This window comes from Agelaius tricolor, unplaced genomic scaffold, assembly GCF_023055355.1.
Source record: "Agelaius tricolor isolate 1412-34295 unplaced genomic scaffold, bAgeTri1.0.p SCAF_12, whole genome shotgun sequence".
NCBI lineage: Eukaryota > Metazoa > Chordata > Aves > Passeriformes > Icteridae > Agelaius > Agelaius tricolor.
This window is the reverse complement of record NW_027269272.1, coordinates 7,038,466-7,060,258: the sequence shown is the minus strand read 5'-3', so window position 1 is coordinate 7,060,258 and position 21,793 is coordinate 7,038,466. Positions and strand designations below refer to the sequence as shown.

Genomic DNA, 21,793 nt, shown 5'->3' with positions numbered 1-21,793 from the left:
ACTAGGAGAAATCAACAGTAAGTGAATCTTGTTTAACAGCTTCAAAGTCAACTGGACAAAACCCACAGAGAAAAGTGGGGTCTCAACAGCCAGGCCAAGTGCACAAACCACAAACCCAGCAATCCCTCCTTGCTGTAGGTGACCCAGCTTAAAGGTGAGAGATGCCAGACTGCCTGTCAGCTGCCTTTCATTCTGAGATACTGAAATAAAAACAAGTCTAAGTGAATCTAAAGTAACTGTTACCAACAGAAAAAAAGCCCATAGTTATTCACTGTTTGTGTTGAGAAGTAATGAATAATTGATGTTTGAAAGGAATGAAGATTGTGTGCATAGCTTAAGTGACAGATTTTATCAATATCTGATCAAAACAATTCTTAACATATATAAGATGAAAGTTGATTTTCCATAGAGTCTTACATTACATTATAGGCACCCTTTGAGAATATAGAATTATTTCAGAAAAAAGTTACTGTGACATTATAGAAGTCATTTTTACAATTAATCACCCCATTATTATTATATTCCTTGAAAAGAATATCATTATACTTGTAAAACAAAGGGCACAAAATTATGAAGGGGCAAAATTACAAGTTGCAAGGTCAACCTTGGCTTTCTATGATTCAGAAGCAGTTAATTCCACTCAGAGCCTTCTTAGGCCCCTTGATTTAAGCACACAACACAGACATTTTGATACAAAAAAGCCAAGTGTGTGCCCTTGAGATGGTTTTTCAGGGCACAGGGAGTTAAGAACCTTCTGAGAATCCCAGAAACACCCACCCCCTCAGTCAGTCATTCAGGAGAGGCAGGATTAAACAGACACTACCTAGAGCCCACCCAGAGGAAATGTGGAAACAGGGAACAGCCTCTGGATGCTCCACTCAAGGCTCTAGCACCTGGGATACAGAATGGTTATAAAGGTGGTCTCATCAACCCACAACCCCTCTGCTCCCAGACCCACAGTCCCTGGCCACAAATGGTTGGATCACCCACCTGATATAAGCCTGAGCTATTCCACCGACTAAGATGGCAGAAAACAAAAGTATGAGCTAGGTTTAACTTACATATAAGCAGCAAAGGCAGTATAAAGAGGTTTCAGAACAATACAATAGGAAGTAGAGGCATGGAGGAGAGGGAAATGGGAAGCAGAACTGCTCTTTCTGGCTCACTACAACACAAGTAATCCTTTTGAGGAGATACCCAACAGTGGAGGGACAAAAACCAAAAGAGTCTCTTTGTATCAAAGCCTGGCCCTGACCTCTGCTCCCAAAATTATTCATAAACTTTATTCAACAGCTCTTAAAATAAAACACATGAGCAGAACATGCAGGAGAGCCCTGCATCACTCACACTTGATTATGAAAACAGAAGGACCACGTTGCTCACAGATTTTTCTAGGGCTCTTTCTAGAGAACCACTAGAGCACCACTCCAAGCATTGCCTGAATTTACTTTGTCAAATCAGCCAACCTGTACAGGCGGCAGACCAAGGACAGAGGTTACAGTTGAAAACATCCCCCACTGACTTCTCCAAGGACTTTGCCTGTGACATTTTACTCAAAGGCAGCAGTCTTTACCTTCCAACACAGCCCAACTCTCAGCATTACTGCAGGTCAGCTCAGAGCATCCCCACAGCCCCATCTCCACCTTCTTTGCTCATTGGTTCCAGTTTCCCCCAATTCCCCCAAACCTGCTGGTCACTCCAACCCTCCTCACTCCAGACAAAAATACAGATAATATTAGGGGGCTTACTGATCTCTAAAAGGCAACTGCATTCTTCTCACTGAATGACTTTTTTCAAAACCAACATACTAAAAAGTCAGCTTAAGAAAGGCACAGAGAACAGGAAATCCCAAAACAAATAGTTCAGAGGTTTAGAGATAAGCAATGGAAAACTGGATCTCAGAATGGGAAATGTTGGACATCTAAAAGTATGCAATGCTTCCTGGCCTGCCCAGAAGAAGTGTGATGCCCTTACTATGTGCTCTGCAAAACTGATGGACTTCTTGAGTATTCATTTCCTAGCTTCTAAATATTTGGGTTTTGAAGATGAAGAGGCAAGCAATCCTTTTGTTCTCTGTGGAGGATCATAGCTGGGTTGATGATAAAGAGGAAGTCTGTTGCTGATATAAATTAACACAGATTTAACACAGATAGGGCAGCAGAGAACAGCCTGGTCTGAAGGATTCTCCCTCTCCTTTTTCATTGCTTAGCATTTGAGGGATATTAAATCTGTCACAACCTTCACAAACAAAAGGTGTGCTGTGTTGTCATCAGTCTGAGAGCCTGAGGTTTCTGCATGTGTGCCCAGCTATTTGATAACAGCTTTATGAGCCTTAAGAAAATAGAACAAATACTTTGCATAATTGAGGCACACATGCAATACCAAGTGAGAATCCACATGCAGCTTCAATTACACCCAGAGTGATCCAGGAATATGGATGTATTCCCTAGATGCTACACCTAGCAAGGGACACATCTGTGCCACAAATAACAGCAAACCTCAAGGCGAGTGCAGAGCCAGCAGCCCAGTGCCTTGTGCCCAGTGCTGAGGGGACCAGCTCTGCCTCCCCAAAACACCTCTTCTCCCCCAGGGTCGGGTTCTGGGCATCTGCACAAGGCAGGAGCTGTGTGACTGCACAGAGGAGCAGAGCTCTGGGAGCTGTGGAGCACATGTCCATAGAAGGCAGGCTGGGAGCAAACTAGCACACAGCTAGGTGGGATCAGGGGAGTACAACCTGCCAAGGCACCACACTGAGGAGTCACTTGGCAGCATAAATGCATCCCATTCTCAAGCATTACATAAAATCTGCCACAAAGCCAGTGTCACACTTCATCAAACACATTTTTGTTTGAACTCACAAGTCAGAAAATTTTGTAAAATAATGTACAAGGCAAGATTACAAGGGATTACTTTGGAGATTTTGGAGCTGTTTAATTCTACACTCTCTGAGGACAAAGATTCTTTCCCTTGCTGGAAATATCAGAATTCCATTTTCTGCAAGCAAAGCTTCCCCGAGCAACAACAGAAACTCTTGGAGAGCCTGGTCTAAAAGGATCTCAGTGCCATCATGTAGGGTAAGACACAATCCATGCACTCTTTTTCAGAACTGCATCAAATTTTGGGCTAAAGTGGCCAGTTCTGAAAACATCCACATTAGGCTCCAACTAGAAGTTGTCAAAGTTCACTTACAACCTGGGCACTTTTGCAGTGCCTATGTGGAAGGGGGAAAATGAAGTCCTCTCTCCAGTTACTGCCTACTTGGAAGGATGGTAACAAGTTTTCTTGAGATTTGGCAGCCATTACCAAACAAAAAGCACCGAGCGCTTGACAGACAGCCCTGGCCTCTCTCTGAAGCAGGCTCCCATCAAGACCCTGTTTCCTGGAAAAACCTGCTCCTCATCTGAGATACAAGCAATGCAGACTCCACATGATTCCATGCACTGGGGACAGGGAAAGCAAAACTAAATCCTCTGAGATTCTGTCCTTTGTCCCATGGAGGACTGGTCCCTTTAGGAGCCAGTGATGAGGAGGACAAGAAAGGCTGCTCAGATGGGAAAGGGAGAGGTGGAAGAATCAGTTCTCACTGAACTGCTGAGAGGCAGTCCAATACTTGGTCCCAGAAATAATTATTTATACTTATTAAAGTAATTATTACTACACCCTATTATAAGGGACCCATTTAAACCACAAGTAAATAGTCTACAGGAGCACCTGCAGGAAAGGATCAAGCTCAAAGGTGAAACTCCAGGTCAGGACCTATTTTATTTTCTCATGGGTTTCAGTTTCCTTTTTTTGTTTGTATTTAAATAAAGGCTACATTTTTGCCAGGTTGAACACATTATTCCACACTGCAGCATTCAAAGCACAATGCATCACTTAGATGTAATTCCCCACACTCCCCCACATTTTCCCATGTTTGTTTTACTCACTATCCCATCAAAAGTTTTGTTCTCTTACCTTTATTACTTCTGGGGCCTGCTGAATTGAAGCTGGAACAGAGTCTCTGGAGGCAGCCCCAGCATGGCTTTTTTGCCCTGCAAGCAGGGACTGTGAAGGAGTTGCTAAAGTTTCCTGGAGAATTTGCATCACTTCCCTCTCCTTGGACAAACTTCCCTTGCCACTCTGGAATTCCACCAGCTCCTGGGCAAAGTCCTCAATGCTTCCCAGGATACGCAGTAGAAGGGCTTTGTCATCCTCTTCCATTTTATGGCCGTTGGTTTCCATGATTTTTGACAAAGAAGAAGGGGGATCAGCAGGTTTACTTTTGGGTTCCAGGGCCAGAGCTGGAGCCTGCCTACCCTGCCTGCCAGACACCTGCAGTGAGGCAGGCTCACCCTCCTTCCCACAGGGTTCCCTCAGAGTATTCTGCATTTTCTGTGAGAAGCTCTCCAAGTCCAGCAGCAGTTTGTCTATCTCCTCCTTGTCCACCCTGCTGCATGTCTGGGCTCCTTTGGGGACAGCAGCTTGGGCACCAGCCAGCACAGGGTCTGACACTGGTTTTAAAGGAGCAGTTTGCTCGGGAGCATCTCCCGCCCTGGCCCGCTCTGCTTTAGCATCAGCAGCCAGGTCTGAGCCAGCAGCTCGCTGGTAGCTGTGCTCCAGGCTCTGCCAGCCCCCCTTCTGCCCTGCCTTCTTCTCTGTCCCTGCTGCTCTGTCCCCATCAGACTCCTCCTCGATGTACAGCGCCTCGGTGGCGGGCGTGCAGTCGCAGGGGCTCGGGGCTGCTGGCTGAGGTAGAGCATCTTTCACAGCTGCTCTCTCGCTGCTCTCTGGAGGGACAGCGGGCAGGGAGCTGGAGGTGAAGCTCACAGTGCCAGTCTGGATGGAGGTGCTTGTCACCTCACCCTGACCTGGGAGAGCGAGAGGAACTGCACTTGAGGATGGCAGCTGAATGATATCTTCATACCTGGGCGGCTGCTCATCACCAAATACCGGGGGAAAGGGAGTTTGCTGCAAGCCATGGAAACAGTTCATCAGCTCTGCCCAGTCACTCGATTCCCTCTGCCCTGCTGTCCTTAGCTCAAAGGGCAGCTTTTTCAGGTAGGAAGAAAACCTTGTCATCAGATTCATGTATATCCTCTCTGAATTAGCCAGGGGATCATTGCTGCTCCCTCCACCAACAACATCTGCAGATTTCTTCTTGATGCAGTGCTTGATTATGTCCGTGCACTTTTTCAAATCCTCTGAGCACTTGAGCAGGATGTCCAGGCACACCTTAATATCCCCTCCAGAAGAACCATCTAGCTTGTGTTTTTCTAAAATCTGGGTAATGAAGTTTTCTTCAGGGAAGGAATGAGGGCAGAAGGGAACCACAGGATTCATGGTGACTTCTGGAGCATCACTGCTCTCCTGCCATTTCTCCACAGGTGAGGGGCTCTGCAAAAAGCCACATGGAGGGCAGTTCTCATCATTGTTAAAGTGCCCATAAATCAAGTCAAAATCAAAGGATCGTCTGCTGAAAGATTCTGACCGAACTTTCCTTCCTTTTCTGTAAGCCACATGACTGGAAGAGTTTTTGAGCTTTTCAAAGGAGAATTCCTTTATTTTACCACTGGCAAGGTTTATTGCCTCACCAGTAATGTCTTTTAAACTGCTGGAAGCTTGCACTGAAAAGCCTTTCTTGATTCTTGGATTATTTGGGAGGATTTGGTGATAGTCCTCATTTCCAGCCAAGGCAAGACCATTTTCAGGAACAGGAATTTTATGGTCCAGGTTGGCATCTTGGACACTGAGCTCTGCACAGACATTGTGGTGAGGAACTATGCAGGTGAGTCCCTGTCTGAGGAGCTGGCAGGAGCCTGTGCAGTAGTGCACAGTGTGCTGGGAGTGCTGCTCCACCAGCACGCTGCTGTAGCAGTTCACTGAAGTCACCATCAGCCTGTAGCTCGCTGCCATAGCACACACCACGCTGGGAAGTGAGGCTGCAAAACTCACCATGAACTTCACAGGGAGAAGCTCACTTTTCACAGCCACACCAGATTGGATGAAAACATTCAAATGTCAATTGGAAACATCCAAACTGTGTGAGGAGCTACTGCCTTGGAAAGCCCTGGAGAAGTCTGGAGTGGTTTCAGCAGTACAGTTACAGCAACTAGTGCAACTTGCATATGGTTTAACTTAAGGCACCTCGATGCTCATATTCCATGCTCAGCAGAGGGGCAGCACGAGCTGCTCCATTTCCAATGGTCCAGGTAGCTCCTCCAGCAGAGGCCATAAAATCCAGCCAGTTTTAAGGCAGAAATGACAAGTCAGCAATTTCTGTTTGACCCTTTTTCTCTCTTTTTGGGTGGGTCAGTAAAAGGTAGATAATCCAGTAGCATATGCAGAGAAAGAATCCACAGTGTACTTGGGAGATTCCTCTCTCACACTGGTGACACAGGTCCCTGCAACAGAAATAAAGGTGACAGTCATTATGATTGCCATGTATTGTGCAGCCTTGTCTACTACCAAACATCTGGCACCAGACAGAACAAGCAGCACACAGGCCTGCACAGAACAGAGTAGGCTGATAGTCTTCTTTCACTCAGATCTACCATATAAGAGCAGTGCTGAAGAGCTGGCCTATATTTATACACAGGCTGTCTGTGTGCTGCCATTTTAACAGCTCTATTTTAGCCACTCATTAATTTTTTTCAGACTTGCTTTTTTTCCTCTCCAGACCGAGCAAAACAATACCTTTAATTCTAATAGAGCAAAACATTTTGATCCTGTTGTGAATTTCTGCCTTTTGTTTTCCAAGGCTCTAAAGATAAGGCAAAGGGCAGTAGAGAAAAGCACTTTCAGGATTTCCAAGCTCTCTGGATTATAAAAAGCTGCAAAAAGCCTGCAGCAAAGTAGCTGAATGCCTCTAAGAATGCAGTCTTTAGTAAAGGCCACATTGGCTTCCATTAGCCTTCACCAAGGTCTCTGGGACCATAGCAATATATTTTAAGGAGGAATAACTGTTGCTCTTACAACCCATAAATAGCAGCGTATTTAATGCAGTAAGTCCACTGCTGTAGACATTGAGGATAGTAACATTTGTATAAAGGTTAAGCCTATGAAAACTAGGAATTGAGTGTTTTACACTTGGCAGTCATTTCCAGCTGCATTTCCTATCATCATGGTCAGAACTGCACCAGAAAAAAACTCAAAAGCTGTTTAACTTTGTTATGAAAAAAAGCAAATCTCAGATTTAAGGGTCTTGAATTTTAGACATTGCCTCATCTTTCTTTAATACATGAACAATCAAATGAAAACACCCCAGTGAAATTCTGAGCACCCTCTATTCCTGTACAAACAGAAATCTATTTAATAAAACATTATTATATCACACAGCTAAGTCACTCCACAGCACGGGTTTATTTTGGTTTCTTCAAAGGCAAATATCCAACACTGTGAAAGGCCAGGCCTGCACCTGATGAAAGCACTGCCATCCCCACAGTTCCATCCCATAACTTAGCTCAAAGCCTGGACAAACATAGCCCACACAAGGCAAGTCCCCTAAGAGTCTGGTGCTGTTGTAATTACCCAGTGGGGAAAGCACAAGTCTAAATGTTCACATTTTACATATTTTAAAGCCTTAATTAAAAATTGAGAAGCACTGATTCAGGAGTGTTCGATGGAATTTGTGATGTGCCACGTCTGCTCACTGCAGTTATGTGGAGTGGCACAGGTAAAGAACCCTTCCCACATTGTTCTTTGGATTATATGAGGCATTGAAAAGATTGCATTCAGGACAGAGAGCTAACTGCCACGCTGGGCTCTGTAACAGGCTGCCACCTGCCCATCCCAGCTGCAGGCCAGGCAGTTCCTCAGCTCCTCCTGTCCCGGCCTGCCCCCCTCCACACCCACTGGCACTGCCCCAAAGCCCCTCCGGCACGGGAGGGCCCTCCTGAGGGATGAGCAGAGGTATGAGGTGTGCCCCTTGCCAGGGAACAGCAGTGGCACCAGCTGTGCCCCTTCCCCAGGGAACAGCAGTGGCACCAGCTGTGCCCCTTCCCCAGGGAACAGCAGTGGCACCAGCTGTGCCCCTTCCCCAGGGAACAGCAGTGGCACCAGCTGTGCCCCTTCCCCTGGGAACAGCAGTGGCACCAGCTGTGCCCCCTGCCCTGGGAACAGCAGTGGCACCAGCTGTGCCCCTTCCCCAGGGAACAGCAGTGGCACCAGCTGTGCCCCTTGCCCTGGATGAGCTGTGGCACCAGCTGTGCCCCTTGCCAAGGAACAGCACAGGTACCAGCTGTGCCCCAGGCACTGCAGTGAGTCAGGGTGCTGGTGGAGAAAGGGCATGCACAGAACCCTTTTCACACCCTGAGGTGCTCACACCATCACTCACAAAGCCAGGGAACAACACTTCACACCCTCCACTCACTCCTCTCAGGCTTCACTGCCTCGTGTGCTGAACCCTCTGCTGAATCAGAGCCCAAGTTTAACAAGGCCTATTGGCTCCCCAATGCCTTCATGGGCTCTGTCAGGCACCTCATGCTAGGCCTCCAAAAAGTCCACTGATCCATGGACTCCCTTCAACACATCAGGGTAAGAGGTCTGCTGCTTTTCCTTTTCTGAGCCTCCATCAACTTCAGACAAGCCTTCTGGCATTTCCTGAAATGACTGCTATATAATATTTAGAGAAAGGAGAGGCCCTCAGGACAGCAAGTTTGAGGAAGAATTAATATTGCCTCTCAAAAAGCATAGGACTTCCTGAGGGCTCCTTCCTCCCTCTGTGTCATACACAGCAAGGACAGACTGGTCTTCTTTTAGCAGCAAAGAACAGTTTGGGTTTATACCTAATTTGGGCAATAATTACATCTTGATTAAGTTATTTCTTAATTAGAGTAATAATGGATTACTCACTGTCTCCTCCTCTGTCACTCCAAGGGTAGTTTCCTCCCACCACTGACTAAGCCGGTTTCTCTAATTCTTTAAGCCACCTTCAAGCAATGAAGTTTTTGTGTCTGTAAGGTTATTCCTCCAAGGAAAAGGTCTCCTAGATTCCCAACCTAAATGGACTCTTTTTTTGTTGTTGTTGTTCAACCTTGTATTGCCAGCTGTGCCCAATAACAACTTCAGGTGTTTATGCAATGATTGCTGCACTCTCTAATTCCTTTCCAGTTTGCCTGTATTCCTCTGGTACTATCACAAACAAACACAATGCAAACACAAATCTGCCCAGGCCAACACAAGGATTGCTGCCTCCTGCCTCTGCTGTCAGCACCTTTTACTGCTGCTCTGAGGAGGAAGTAATCAAACAATCAATACAAAACCCCAGTATCCTCTTTCCTACCATACTAACTAAAGTCTTTTCAGTAATTATTCACTAATTGCTTTATTATCACTGTCTGCAGAAACATGCTCAGGTTATTCAAGGGCTGGAGCAGCACAAATCCTTCCAGATGCAGAGTAGAAATTTCTCTCCTTTCCCACTGCCTTGCCCAAGGTAGGACATGCTCAGCTTGCAGCTTTATTTGAATGTGATCCCCTGAACATGATCCAGCATGCAAACCCAGGCAGGACAAAGCCTGAGAGAGGAGCATCCCTGTTTTCACATCTGGGAACGTGGCCTCAAACCGAGCTTCAGTTGTGACTCTTGGTGGGTGACTAAAATCTACTATTTATAATAGAATGAAAAGACCAAATGCATCAAGAAACTTTACTTAGCTCTTTCCAGGCTGCAACTTCATTCCAGTTTGACTCTAGAGCAGCCCTCAGTTCAGAACCACTGCAGAAAGTTCTGTAACTAGGATTGCTGCCACAAAACCAGCCCAGCCCTGGGGACACAGGACTGGCTCCACAACACAAACTGTGAATGAATGGTGCTTCTTGTGTGACTGCAGAATAATGCTTTATGTCTGTCCTATCTCTGCAAGATGACATGAATTACTTTCCAAAGGAAAAAATTATTGCAGATACTAATTATATAAAAGGTTATTCCACAAGACACACAAGCAATTCTATTCATGCAAAGATTATGCAGAAGTTAAAGAATTCAACAATGACAATCTGTTCAGATTGGGACTGTCAGCCAGCACTTGCAAACTGAAGTCTAGAAAGCTACAGGACAGGGCTCCAATACCTCTCAAAGTCTCTAACTCACCAAAAGTCTTCTTGAACCCTTATCTGCAGCACTAGCAACAGGAGGTAGAAGCCACCACAACACAGTATTGATTCAGCCAGCCTTCCTGCACCAGGACATGGCCTGAGCATCACTGGGGAGCTGCTCATTTCTAGTGGAAGGTGTGGTAGGACCAACCCTCCAGTTTGGTACTCTTGCAAAAGAAAACCAAGACAGAACAACTGGTTTGTCATTTGGACAGTCACCAGTATAGCCTCAGTTGTATCACCATGCCTGTGTAATCAGGTGTCAGGTCTTACTCCCTTAGAAGGGCTTGTGGTATGAAAAAGCAGCATTTAACTGTATCTTCTTATTTAGAAATGATTGGGTTTTGTTTAGAATTTACTGAGCAAAGCAGATTTGGGAGCAAGCTATATGGATTATAGAAGAAAAAAAAGCAGGCAAACAACAAAGTAATGTTTCTTTCCAAGAAATTTTTGTAACAAATCCAGTTCTGATGAATTAAGTGGAAATTTTACAACCAGACACTTAATAAATTATTTTGGATCACAAAGGAACTGATTAACAACTCGCCCTCACTTGCACAACTTTTTGCTTCTCAAAAAGGAACAGGAGATTAAAATGAGTAACTTTTCTTTCTATGCTGAAGAAGTTCAGAAGAAAAAAAAAAAAAGAGTTGTTCCTTTGTCCCGTACTTCTTATATATTTACAATTTATAATATTTTGATATGCATAATGGCAACAGAACTATTTTCTATGTAGGACTTAGGTGGGAAGTGCAATTTTTCAGTCCTCAGGAGCAGCAGAAACTTGATGCACATGCACACATTTCAGGGACAGGAGAAGAAACCACTCACAACTGCATCTGCACAGTTTGGGGATTACAGGGGCTTACACCACTGACACTGGCCCTGCAACCTCAGCCTTTAGAAGCTTTATTTCTGAAAGGTTTTAGCTACAAGCTATCTCATGTTTTAGAAACTGCAACAATCTGTGATGGCTACAAATCCCAGATTGCCTCATAACCCCAGTTCGAGGACCTGACCCACTCAAAGCAAGCACTTCTATTTGAACCACAGGACACTTCCTCATATTCTCAAGTGCTTCAGTATTTAATTACACACATTCTAGAAAAAGAGTCATCATTTCCCACTGAAGTACATTCAACATCAGGTTCCACAAACAGCTATCCCACTTTCTTATGCTAAATTAAAAGAGCTTTCAGGAAGACAAATTACTTCACCTACAAGTACTAACACAGTATAATCAAATCACCTCTTAGCATTTTCCAGGAGTGCCAGAGAGTCTGAGAGATATCTTCAGTCATTGCTATAAATCTTTGTCTGAGTTCTGTCTGTAACTTACTATTGTTCTTACAAAACCATGGCAGAGGTGGGATTCATCTCACGTACAGAGCCATGAAGTGTTTGGTGCTGTCTGTATGCAATGCAGATAGGGAGGCACCTCAAAAACAAAGATCATCCCAATGAGTTTAACAATCTAGTTTTGAGATGATGAGTTACATTAGATGAATCCCATCCTTCAGGATTACACAAAAACACAGGAAAAACCACTTCTGTCTCCAACAGTGGTTAAATGGCAATGCTCAAGAGGCAGTATCAGAAAAACATTCTGAATTTCCTAGGAGTATTCTCCTGGTCTCCAACTGCTCCCAGTTCATGAGAACTGTGAAGCTGGATGTGGTTTGTGTGTACTTTACTAACCTTTGCAGGATTTCTCTCCTATTTCTTCCATGAGCACCCCTGGATTCAACAAAAATTTTTTGCATCCTGAGCATCTTTTGATAAGACATTCTACCATCCACCACCCCTTTCCACCCTGTCACTCAGCAGCTTCAGTATGCCAAGATCTTTTACTGAGACACTGCACAAACACTGTAACTCCATGTACATTGTCCACAGCATTCCCAAATGTACAGAACTCCATGTCATCCCTCAGCCTTCTTACTCAGTTCTCCCAGTGCAGAAGCCACTTTGCACCTCTAAGCATTCCCACCACCCCTCTCATAAGCTTTTCTGGTTCAATTACACACTTTAAGACACAGGAACCCAAAGTGGGCAGAGCATTCAGGAAAGATGAGAACCACGAGCAGAAATGAATTTTTGAGCTGCCTTTCAAAAAATCAGCATTATCCCTATATAGTGTTTTCCCCTTTCCAGCCCCACTGCTTTCAGATAATGTATTCCCAAGTGTCTGCTCTCATAACCACCTGGGTTAGCTCACTCTGTCCTTCTTCCTACTTGTCTTCCAAGAGGAAATAAAGATACTATTGTCCTTTGTAAAATGCTCAGAGATCTACTGAGAGAACACTCGATTCAAGAGGAAGGTGCTCACTTTTAGAGATCAATATTTTCATGTAGCCTCAGAAAAAAGGTTCAGAGATGGGCAGCAATAATGACCCAGAGGTCTTGAACAGCTATTCTGTGAGGAATGATGGAGCAGGACCAGGCACTTCAGAATGGAAGAGAGGTGACTTCAGAGAAATAGAAATCTCCAAAGTCATGAATGGCATGGAAAGGGCAGAGAGGGTCTGACTGCTCACCTACTCCTCAGCACAAGAACCAGCTGGTCAGTGCCCCAAGAAGCAGGGTAAAACAAGCACACACATGCAGCAAACCTGGGAAATGTCTCCTCAAAGGATGCCATGCACCCAGAAAGGTTCTGGGCAGCTGAGGAGCCGTGGTTTTATACCTCCTCTGTCAAAAGCCACCACCTTTTTCATGGGTGCCATTTGACACCCTTTAATTCTAGCTGTGCTTGGGTGGCAAAAAACCAGGGATATTCCCATGGCTGCAGATTTCTATCCTAATCCTTCCTACTTCCAAACATGTAATTTCCACACTAAGTTCCAGTTTATTTGGTTACTCTTTTTACAAAAGCTCTTCAGTCATATGTTTTTCTGTAATATTAACTACAACTCTCTGGAGAGGGGAGAATGTCTGCCCCTACCTTTGGGAGGGTATGTTATTCATTACACAGAAACACTATGGATTTACACCGTGGCATGTTGGTTTGCTCCCTCTTCTTCTCCTAGAGATGACATTTCTATTTGCATTTTTTGTTGTTTTTGACTGCTGCTGAGCGAGTTTCACAGAGCCTTATCTGCATTACTTAAAAGATCTCTTTCTTGAATGGCACAGATTCTCGTGAGCTCATCACTGCACAGGCACAGGGAGTTGTTTATCCCTTGTGCACATTAGTTTATATCTGCTGGTATCAAGTCCCTACAACCAAGTACTGTGAGAACCTTCTGCAACTGCAGCCAGCTTTTGTTTCTGCTACCCTCCTTCTGTGATTTTCAGCATATACTGTAACTTCATTACTCAGCCTCTCTCCCAGGCCATTTATAACGTGGTTTAACAACACAAGCCTTAACATGGATCCCCCCAGGAGTGAAGGGTGATCACTCTTCCCTAGAAAAGCTGACAGTCCTTCCTAGGCTTTAACCAGGTATTCATTACTGAGAAAGCTGCACTGCTGCTCCATGGCACTTCATTTCCTTTAAGGAGCATTAACAAAGTCCTTTGTTAATCTCTCTGAAAACACAGACACAGCAGATTATTTGCTTGTTTGTCTCTCATGCCTTCTTGTCCAAGAGCTCCAGACCATCAAACTTTACCAGCTGTATCTGGACTCCAGCATTCCTGCAGTGACCCATGGAGGTCACTGCAATGGGAACACTTACCAAGGCAGGCTTCCAAGCAGACATGACCTTGAGCCTCACTGTCCGTGGCAGGACCATTAACACTGCTCTGCAGTCACTGTGCATTCAGAGAAGTCAGTTTTTACACTGAGAAATCTGTTTTGCTACATTTACCCTAAAGAAAAATAATCACCCAACATTAACTTAAATACAACCTCTCCACATTCACAGCAGCAACATAAGGCAAGCCCACCACCCAAAAATATCTGGGCTAGTATCAATAATAATAGAATTCACTGATTTTTAAAAATAAACCTGGGAGTAGACCATAACCTATAGTTCTAAGATACTGTCCTGCAGTTAGTGAATGTAATATTATTCAGTGTAACCCCTCCAGGTTAAGTGACAGGGTTATCTAATACTCCAGGGCCTCCATCCCCTTCACAAACAGCAGCACAGAGTCCCTGAACACGAGCACACCAGAAACTGCTGCAGAGCACCAGAGCACAGGCTGTGCACAGCTTGTCACTGGGGGTGGCAGCTGGGAAGGAGAGGAGTTAACAGTACCAGGAAAGATGTCACCCTTTTCAGCTTTTCTGAAATACCTTTCTTCAACTTTCCATTTGCACAGTCTTGGAACTGAAAGTGACCAGACAGGAATTTGTGCCCCATGAGACTGGTTTCCAGTTAGATGAGACAGCAAGAGAGTAAAAGCTCACGCGATTTTTCCACGTAACGCCAGCCTGTTACACAGAAATACTTTGCCAACTAATTATTGTTCCAGCCCCATGTCTGTGTAGACCCAATCTTGCTCACTTAGAAGGACCCAAACACACTCACAAACATGCTGAAGTTTAGCAAGGCACAAGAAAAAGAAAAATTAACGCCTGAGCTCTGACACACTGACAGAAAATAAGGTGACCAACCAGTAAAACACTGGAGGTGAACAAGCTTCAAAAGCACATAATTAGCAAGGCTCAGGGCAGAGGTCAGAAAGCCTGCTTGATTAAGTAATGTGTCTCCTGGCTGCTTATAACCGTATATGGAAAGAGATAATTTCATATAGCAAGATAAATTTATTGTCCCTGGAATGTTAATTCAGTATTAAGAGTATCCATTCACTTTACACGAATTAAAGTGATTTTATTTAAGTGTTAAAATAACAAAGGAAGATTTGTGTCCAACACAGCATTCCCTCGGTCATTAACTTCTGCTGACACTGAGGTTACAATTTACAGATTCCCTGAAACCATTTTTGGAAACTTACTTGGAAGTTAAATTTCTCCTGTAGCAGAGTAGCCATCTGCTAGTGGTCTGCAGAATAAATACACTTTTAATTTGATAACAAGTAAAACAAAACAATTGTTTTCATTTATTACCCATCTATTCAGAGCTCATGCATTTCTCATTGCTTGAGATATCCAACTTCTTCAGGTCTTACATGTATGACATTGGAGTCACTTAAACCCTCAGGCATCCAAAATTTTGGGTAAAATTCTCTTTGTCTGAGGTGACAGCCCATTTCTCCAGGGCAGCCTCAGTTCCCAGCCCATATCTGGCCCCAGCTGGAGCACTGCTACAGCTATTCCATGGGTCAGCAGCAAGCACAGTGACACAGAAAAGCTCCAGCTCTGCTGCACTCCCCCTCTTCTCTGAGGCACAGCCCCAGGTGCTGCCATTCCCAGCAGCCATACCTTCCACAAGCCCATTCCTGCAGCCTCCATCTCCCACTGGCAACAGCAGCGGCTGTCAAAATGCAACAAATTTCACCAAAAGGTGCAGCATGTCCTGGCATTCAACAAGTCTGGCACTGCTACAGATTTTTGTGCCTGTGCCTTCGATAAGCCACCCCAGAGGCACAGAGCAGTGTGCTCAAAGCAATGCACAGCTTAAGGGAGCATAACTTTTCTGGCCTCCATCTACCAAGGAAAACTAAAGGTGTTTTAGCCTGACATCCCAGTAAGATTAGGAAATCATTTCTCCTGTGTCTTTATTAACCCAGGGAGATTTACAAAACAGCAATGAAGCAAAGAGAATTTCCATTAACTTCTCTCTTTGCCCTGTGTATTTAAATAGAAGCAGATTAAAAAGAAAAGCAATACAAACAGGGGAAAAAAAAAAAACCAAACAGAAAACCAGACAGATGTAAAGATTACCTCACTTTAAGTGGACAGCTGTGTTCACATTTGTGAAGCTGCATATTCATTAAAATGGAGTCATTTTTAACTAGAACTTGTGTTTTACATGTATGACCTCAGGTATTGCCTCCTGCACCCTACCCACACACTATTCTGCGGTCAGAATTACTCATTTCTCCACCAGCAGAATATTTGCATGCTAATCAAACACTGATTAATTGTTAATGTGGTTAATTACCAACATATTTTTCAATAATATTTTCCAGTATTATCCTCATTTTACTCTGCAAAGAGAATACATCTGTTTCTGGTGCTCAAGCCCTGATTTTCCAAAGTATGTGACATTAGGAAGTGTTTCATGTGGCCAAAGCAAAGCACCTGCTTAGTCACAACTGCCTTGGCAGTCCTAGCTCAGAAATTCCACAAACTAGACCCAGGGACATAAGCAGCAGAGGAAATACAACAGTGAATTCTGCTGGAAGAATCTTGTCCCATAACACACATGAAAACAGGTCTTTATGACAGCACTCAACTAGGTTAATTATGGATGAGAAAATTCCCCTCCTCCTGTAGTTCTACTTTGCTGTCCCATTTCTGACAGAATTGGAGCACACGATCTAAGCTCTAACTGAACCTTCAGGAGAAAGCCTGGTCTAACAGGGAAGAAAACAATGCAGTCATTTAAGTCAAATCAGTATTGGAAAACATTTACACAACGAAGGCAAAGCAGGCTGTGTCCTGCACCAGGACACACCAAGTTCAGAGTTACTTCAAGGCAGGTTTTCTGTGTAATTCAAGGGCAGAGAAGCTCTCTATGGAGAACGGTCCTTACTAAAACCAGAAAACCACCAGCCAACACTCACCCCACCCATGAAAAAAAAAAGGGAAAACAAATTCCACCAGGCAGCATCATATTTATACCTCCAGGGCTGGCAGCAACGAGTGTCAGACCGCAGGGCTCCACCACAGAGCTTTCTGAACTGCCTGAGCCACATTATTCATCACCTGCTCCACAGGTTGCAGCTGAAGGAAATGAAATAGATGCTTTACCAGAAAATCTCTGCAGTGTTTGGCAGTCACACATCAGTCAGCTGTAATCTGAGGAGCTTTGCCCACAGCTACCTTTAACATTACACCTCTGAGTAAATTACAACTACAAAATAATATGATGCGACAGTGGTTGCAAAGGTCTAGGTAATGGAAACTGGCTGCGTGCCAGCAGGGAACTTCGACTTTCCTCCTTCATTTTCAGGCAAATATAAATCAGTTGCAACTGATACACAGTATTACCCTTTCCAGATATATAAATACTGGGAAAAACCCAAACAACCCACCACTGTCTCATGCTTCAGTTTTTCAGAATCCAGCAGACATTAAGCACATAATTTTACATAACAAAGTCTAACAGTACTGACAATCTCCTTAAAGTTCTCACTAAAATAACCTCCCCCTACACAACCTGAGAGAGCAGACCTGCCAAGCTTGAGAGATTGACAAGAAAAAAACAAGAGAGAAGGTGACTTAAAGAAATGGTTATTCAATTTTCGGAAGAGTTATTTCCTGAAGCAGGCATCACGTCATGTGAGCTAAAGCCATGAGACCACCACCAAGAAAAAAGTGCCCTGCCTTGCAGGCAGCACTTGAACAGCAAGTGGGGGACCACCTGCCTCTGGAATCCTTCCCCAGCCCACATTTCTGCAAAAATGGAGCATAGAGCAGCACACCTCCCAGGGTTTCCCTCTTCAGCAGGAAAAAGAGAGTTAATATAATTAGTCCCAGGCTTAAAAATATTTACATTACTTGAGACCAACGCAGTCTGATGACCTGCAGAGAGAATTACTCCGGCAGGAACACCTCCTTCATAAATCATTCCACTCGTTATTCAAACTCAGTTTCACAAGTTTATGCCCAACCTAATCTCGAATTCATCTGCCCGTGAATCAAGGAGTCTGGTAGCCAAAGCCGTTCCCTTTCTCGCTCATGAAGAAATACATCGGGGGAAAAAACTGAATCCTGCTTTCACGACCACGTATTCATTCACAGCTGCAGTGAAGATAATGGAAGGTCCAGCTACCCAGGGTACTGGGGCAAGTGCTCACAGAAAAAGAACAGCCTGAGGACTCCTCACCGGAGTTAACCTCCGGCTCTCAACAGCCAACACCTCCGGGCCGGGGACACGCTGTGCTCAGAACCTGCTACTCCGAAGCCCCTGGGGACAACTCTCTGGGGACAGCGCACAGCCCCGACCCGGGACACCACGGAGCCCCGGAGCTTCAATGCGTGTGGGGCGAGCATCGCCACCCGCGTTTGCCCGGCACTGCCGGCCCCCACCGCCCTCAGCACACCCCGCCCGACCCTCCAGGACCGAGCCGGCGCCCACAGCGGGACCCCCGCGCCGGCTCCTCATCCACGGACACAGCCCGGGCCCCCGCCGCCGGGCCGCGCGGGACCTACCCACTGCCCCAGACAGGGCGAGCCCCGGCCCCGGGCCCCGGGCCCCGCCGCCCTCCTGCCCGCACGTACCCGCCGGGGCAGCGCCCCGTCCCGTCCCATGGCCAGCGCCGCTCCCGCCGCCGGGCGCGCTCCGCCGCCCGCCCCGGCCGCCCCTTCCGCACGGCCGGGCCCGCCCAGCGCCGCGGGCCGGGGGGGCGGGAGGAGGAGGCGGGTCCCGCCTCAGAGAGCCCCCGGGCCGCCTCACGGCCCGTCCGCGCCTCAGCCCCGCCTGCGGCTCTCCAATCATCGCGGACGGCGGGTTTTGTTTTTCCCGCAGGAACGCCACCGACGCCCTTACAGAATCACGGAATCGGCAAGATTGGAAGAGACCTCCAAGATCACCGAGTCCGACCATGCACTGCCACTGTAACCCCTAAAACCACATCAGCCAGCGCCACATCCAGACGCCTCTTGTACACCTCCACAGACCACGACTCCATCACCTACCTGGCAACCTATTCCAGTGCCTGGCCGCTCAAACAGTGAAATTCTTCTTCTAGTAGCTAATCTGAATCTCCCTTGTCTTGCCTTAGGGCCATTTCATCCTGTCGTCTCTCTGCAGGCACGGCAGAGAGCCGCCCCACCTCACTACAGCCTCCTGTCAGCAACTTGTGCAGAGCAATGAGTTCCCCCCTGAGCCTTCAAAAAGCTAAACAAACCCAGCTCCCTCAGGTGTTCCTCATGGGACATGTTTTCTAGACCCTTCCCGAGCCTTGTTGCCTTTCTCTGGATATACCACAGCCCCTCAATATCCTTTTAGAGGTGAAGGGCCCAGAACTGAATGCAGTGCAGCCTCACCAATGCTGGGTACAGGGGAGGAATGACTTACCTGGTCCTACTGGCTACAGTGCTCTTGACACAGGCCAGGATGCCACCGGCCTTCTTGGCCACACTGCTGGCTCACATTGAGCTGCTGTCCACCAGCCTCCAATTGTCCCTCCCTGCTGAGAAGCTCTCAAGCCATCCCTGCCCCAGACTGGAGCTGCAGGAGGTTGCTGTGATGATCCCAAGTGCAGGATGTGGCACTTGACCTTACTGAACCTCACACTGCTGTCCTCAGCCCTTTAATCGAGTCTGTCCAGGTCTCTCTGCAGAGCCTTCCTGCCCTTGAGCAACACTCTCAACCAGCCTGGTGTCATGTGCAAATTTACTGAGGGTTGCTTCATCTCTTCCTCCAGACAGCTTCCAGCCCTCATTGGCTGGAGGCCAACAGTAGTGCCCTCCAGCAAAGCAGCATCCTCAGGCAAAAGGTACAAATTAAGAGGGAAAGAGCCCTGTTGGTGCAGCTGGAACAGGGAGGCAGCTGCAGTGCCTCAGCCAGGAACAGGCCCTGCGTTGGCAGCTGTGTTGCTGCACTGCAGATCATGTTGCAATCATCAGACACGATCTAGGGCAGGAGATGCCCAAAGACACCTGGGCACAGCTGCAGGTAAGCCATGTGATATTCAGGCCAGCCTCGTGAGGCCTTTTCCTAAGGGAGCTTTAGTCTTGTCTGGTTGCAGCAGCCCCTCCCTTCAGTCACACACACACCAACCTGCCACCTCACATGCTCTCACAGCTTACAGCAGCAGCTCAAAATCTCAGCTGGAACACCTCAGATTTGTCTTTTGCACTCCAGTGTATCTCCCTCTCCTTCACAAACTGTCTCCCAGCACTTCTCCTTATACTTCCCTTCTCAGGCATGCTGTCACTCCCCAAAAGTCAGACAGATGCCTCCCTTTTGGTGTTCCTCTTCATTTTAGTAATATGGAAATCATGCTAGAAACCTGTTAGTATACTCTAAAAACACTAGGAAGCATTTGACAGAAAAGTCTTCAAAAGCTCTTCTCGTTCCATTCTCAGAGATGAGGGAAGCAACTCTTGTCATCCACAGCCCCTTCAGATGCCTTTTATTCTTCATTTCTCTGCAGAGAAAAACTGCTTTCATAGTACTAAACCACCATAATCAGCTCAGGAAGAAACCATTATTTACTGCTCAGTGCAGGCAGGCAAGACCCAAAAGGGCAACCCAAGCAATCTACTGACCTGAGCTTGCTTGTTGGGACTTTTCCCTCCTTGGCCTCACAGTTCCCTGGCCATTCATGCAGGACAGGATGTGCACTCAGTCCTCTGCTGCAGGACTGGACATTCAGACATGAGACACATGCACAGGCAACTGGGACAAGAGACAATGACTGCAAAACCCAATCCAAGGCCAAACATGGGTCATTTATGCACTGGAAGAGAACTGTGCTTCAGTCACATGGGTTTTCAAACAGTCTTGAAGGACTGAACAAAATTACAATAACATAGTTAAGCATTAACTTGCTGCCACTTAGCCTGTAAACAGCAGCATGGCTGATTCCCTTTGTGCTCTGCAAAGGTCAGAGCAGCTTTGCTCAGTGAACACTGAGTTTAATTACGGATATTGAGATGCATCATGAGTTGTGTACAAGTACTAAAATACTATGACATAAAAAAGCCAAACTTTATAGACTCTTATTGTGCACCAGTTCACTTGGGATAAGTGGCACATAGAGTATAAGAAATGAGCCTGAGCCAACAAACTCAGGAAATACAATTACAGTATCAGCTTACCTTGCCTGTCTGGGGAGGAATTTAGGTGGGCAGGCATCTCAGGAAGCCCCTCGAGATGGTGTACCCTGGGTAAGGTGGTGTCTTCCAGAGATTCATGGACCTTTTCCTCTCTCATCCCCTTCCTTTCAGGAAGTCTGAGAGATGGCAGAGAGATTGTTGTTCTCCCCCAGAGAGTTGAAAAGCTTTCCCAGGAGAGGTGCTGGACCAGTGAGTTCTTGCACTACTCCAGGTAGGTCTAAGCAAAGTTAGTGAAAGAGCCAAGGTCACCCGAAGTGTGCTTTTCCCTTGGAGACTTGTGGGGTTTAGAAACCAGAGGAATTTTCCCCTTCACTTCAGCTGGGCTTGGACGAGCCCCAAAGTACACAAAGTAATGCAACACTGTGAAATTATGAAATGTAGGAGACAACACTCATATTTTCTTAGTATCAAAAGAGAGGCCATTATGTAATGCTTGCTACCATGGGGGAACAGGAATGTCTACTTGGTTCCATGATTACAGAGGGAGCAGTAGCAAGTTAATGCTTAACTATGTCCCCGCAATTTGGTTCAATCCCAAGACTTTAAAACTTCCAAACCAGTCTTGAAGTGGAAAGTCTGGAGCGGTTTTACTACATGACAATACAAGGCCACCCTACAATCCAATCCACTGCCCTTCCAAAGCAGGAAATCAGTGCTCTCCCAAGAGTCAGTCCACGAAGAAAAGGGGAGATACCCGATTTCTCAGCCTGCCTCATGCACCCTTGCCCTGGTGATGTCCCTGTCTCTTCCTGTCCCTGTGTGCTACAAAGTTACAGAAGCCAGGGCTTTGGCTATGCTAAAACCACGCCTGCCTGAGGCTGTACTGGTCCGACTCGGTGTTTTATCAACTCA

At 46.1% G+C, this 21,793-nt stretch overlaps 1 protein-coding gene across 1 annotated transcript in view; it reads right to left on the bottom strand.

The window, feature by feature from the left end:
• Window positions 1-18,489, bottom strand: part of PPP2R3A (protein phosphatase 2 regulatory subunit B''alpha) — a 49,022-nt gene extending 30,533 nt beyond the window's left edge. The window contains exons 1-2 of the mRNA XM_071437367.1: window positions 18,377-18,489; window positions 3,958-6,383 (exon numbers count right to left, since the gene is read on the bottom strand). Coding sequence (XP_071293468.1) covers window positions 3,958-5,937 — 1,980 coding nt within the window. The 5' untranslated portion in view covers window positions 5,938-6,383; window positions 18,377-18,489. The remainder of the gene's footprint in view (window positions 1-3,957; window positions 6,384-18,376) is intronic.
• Window positions 18,490-21,793: the final 3,304 nt, after the last annotated feature.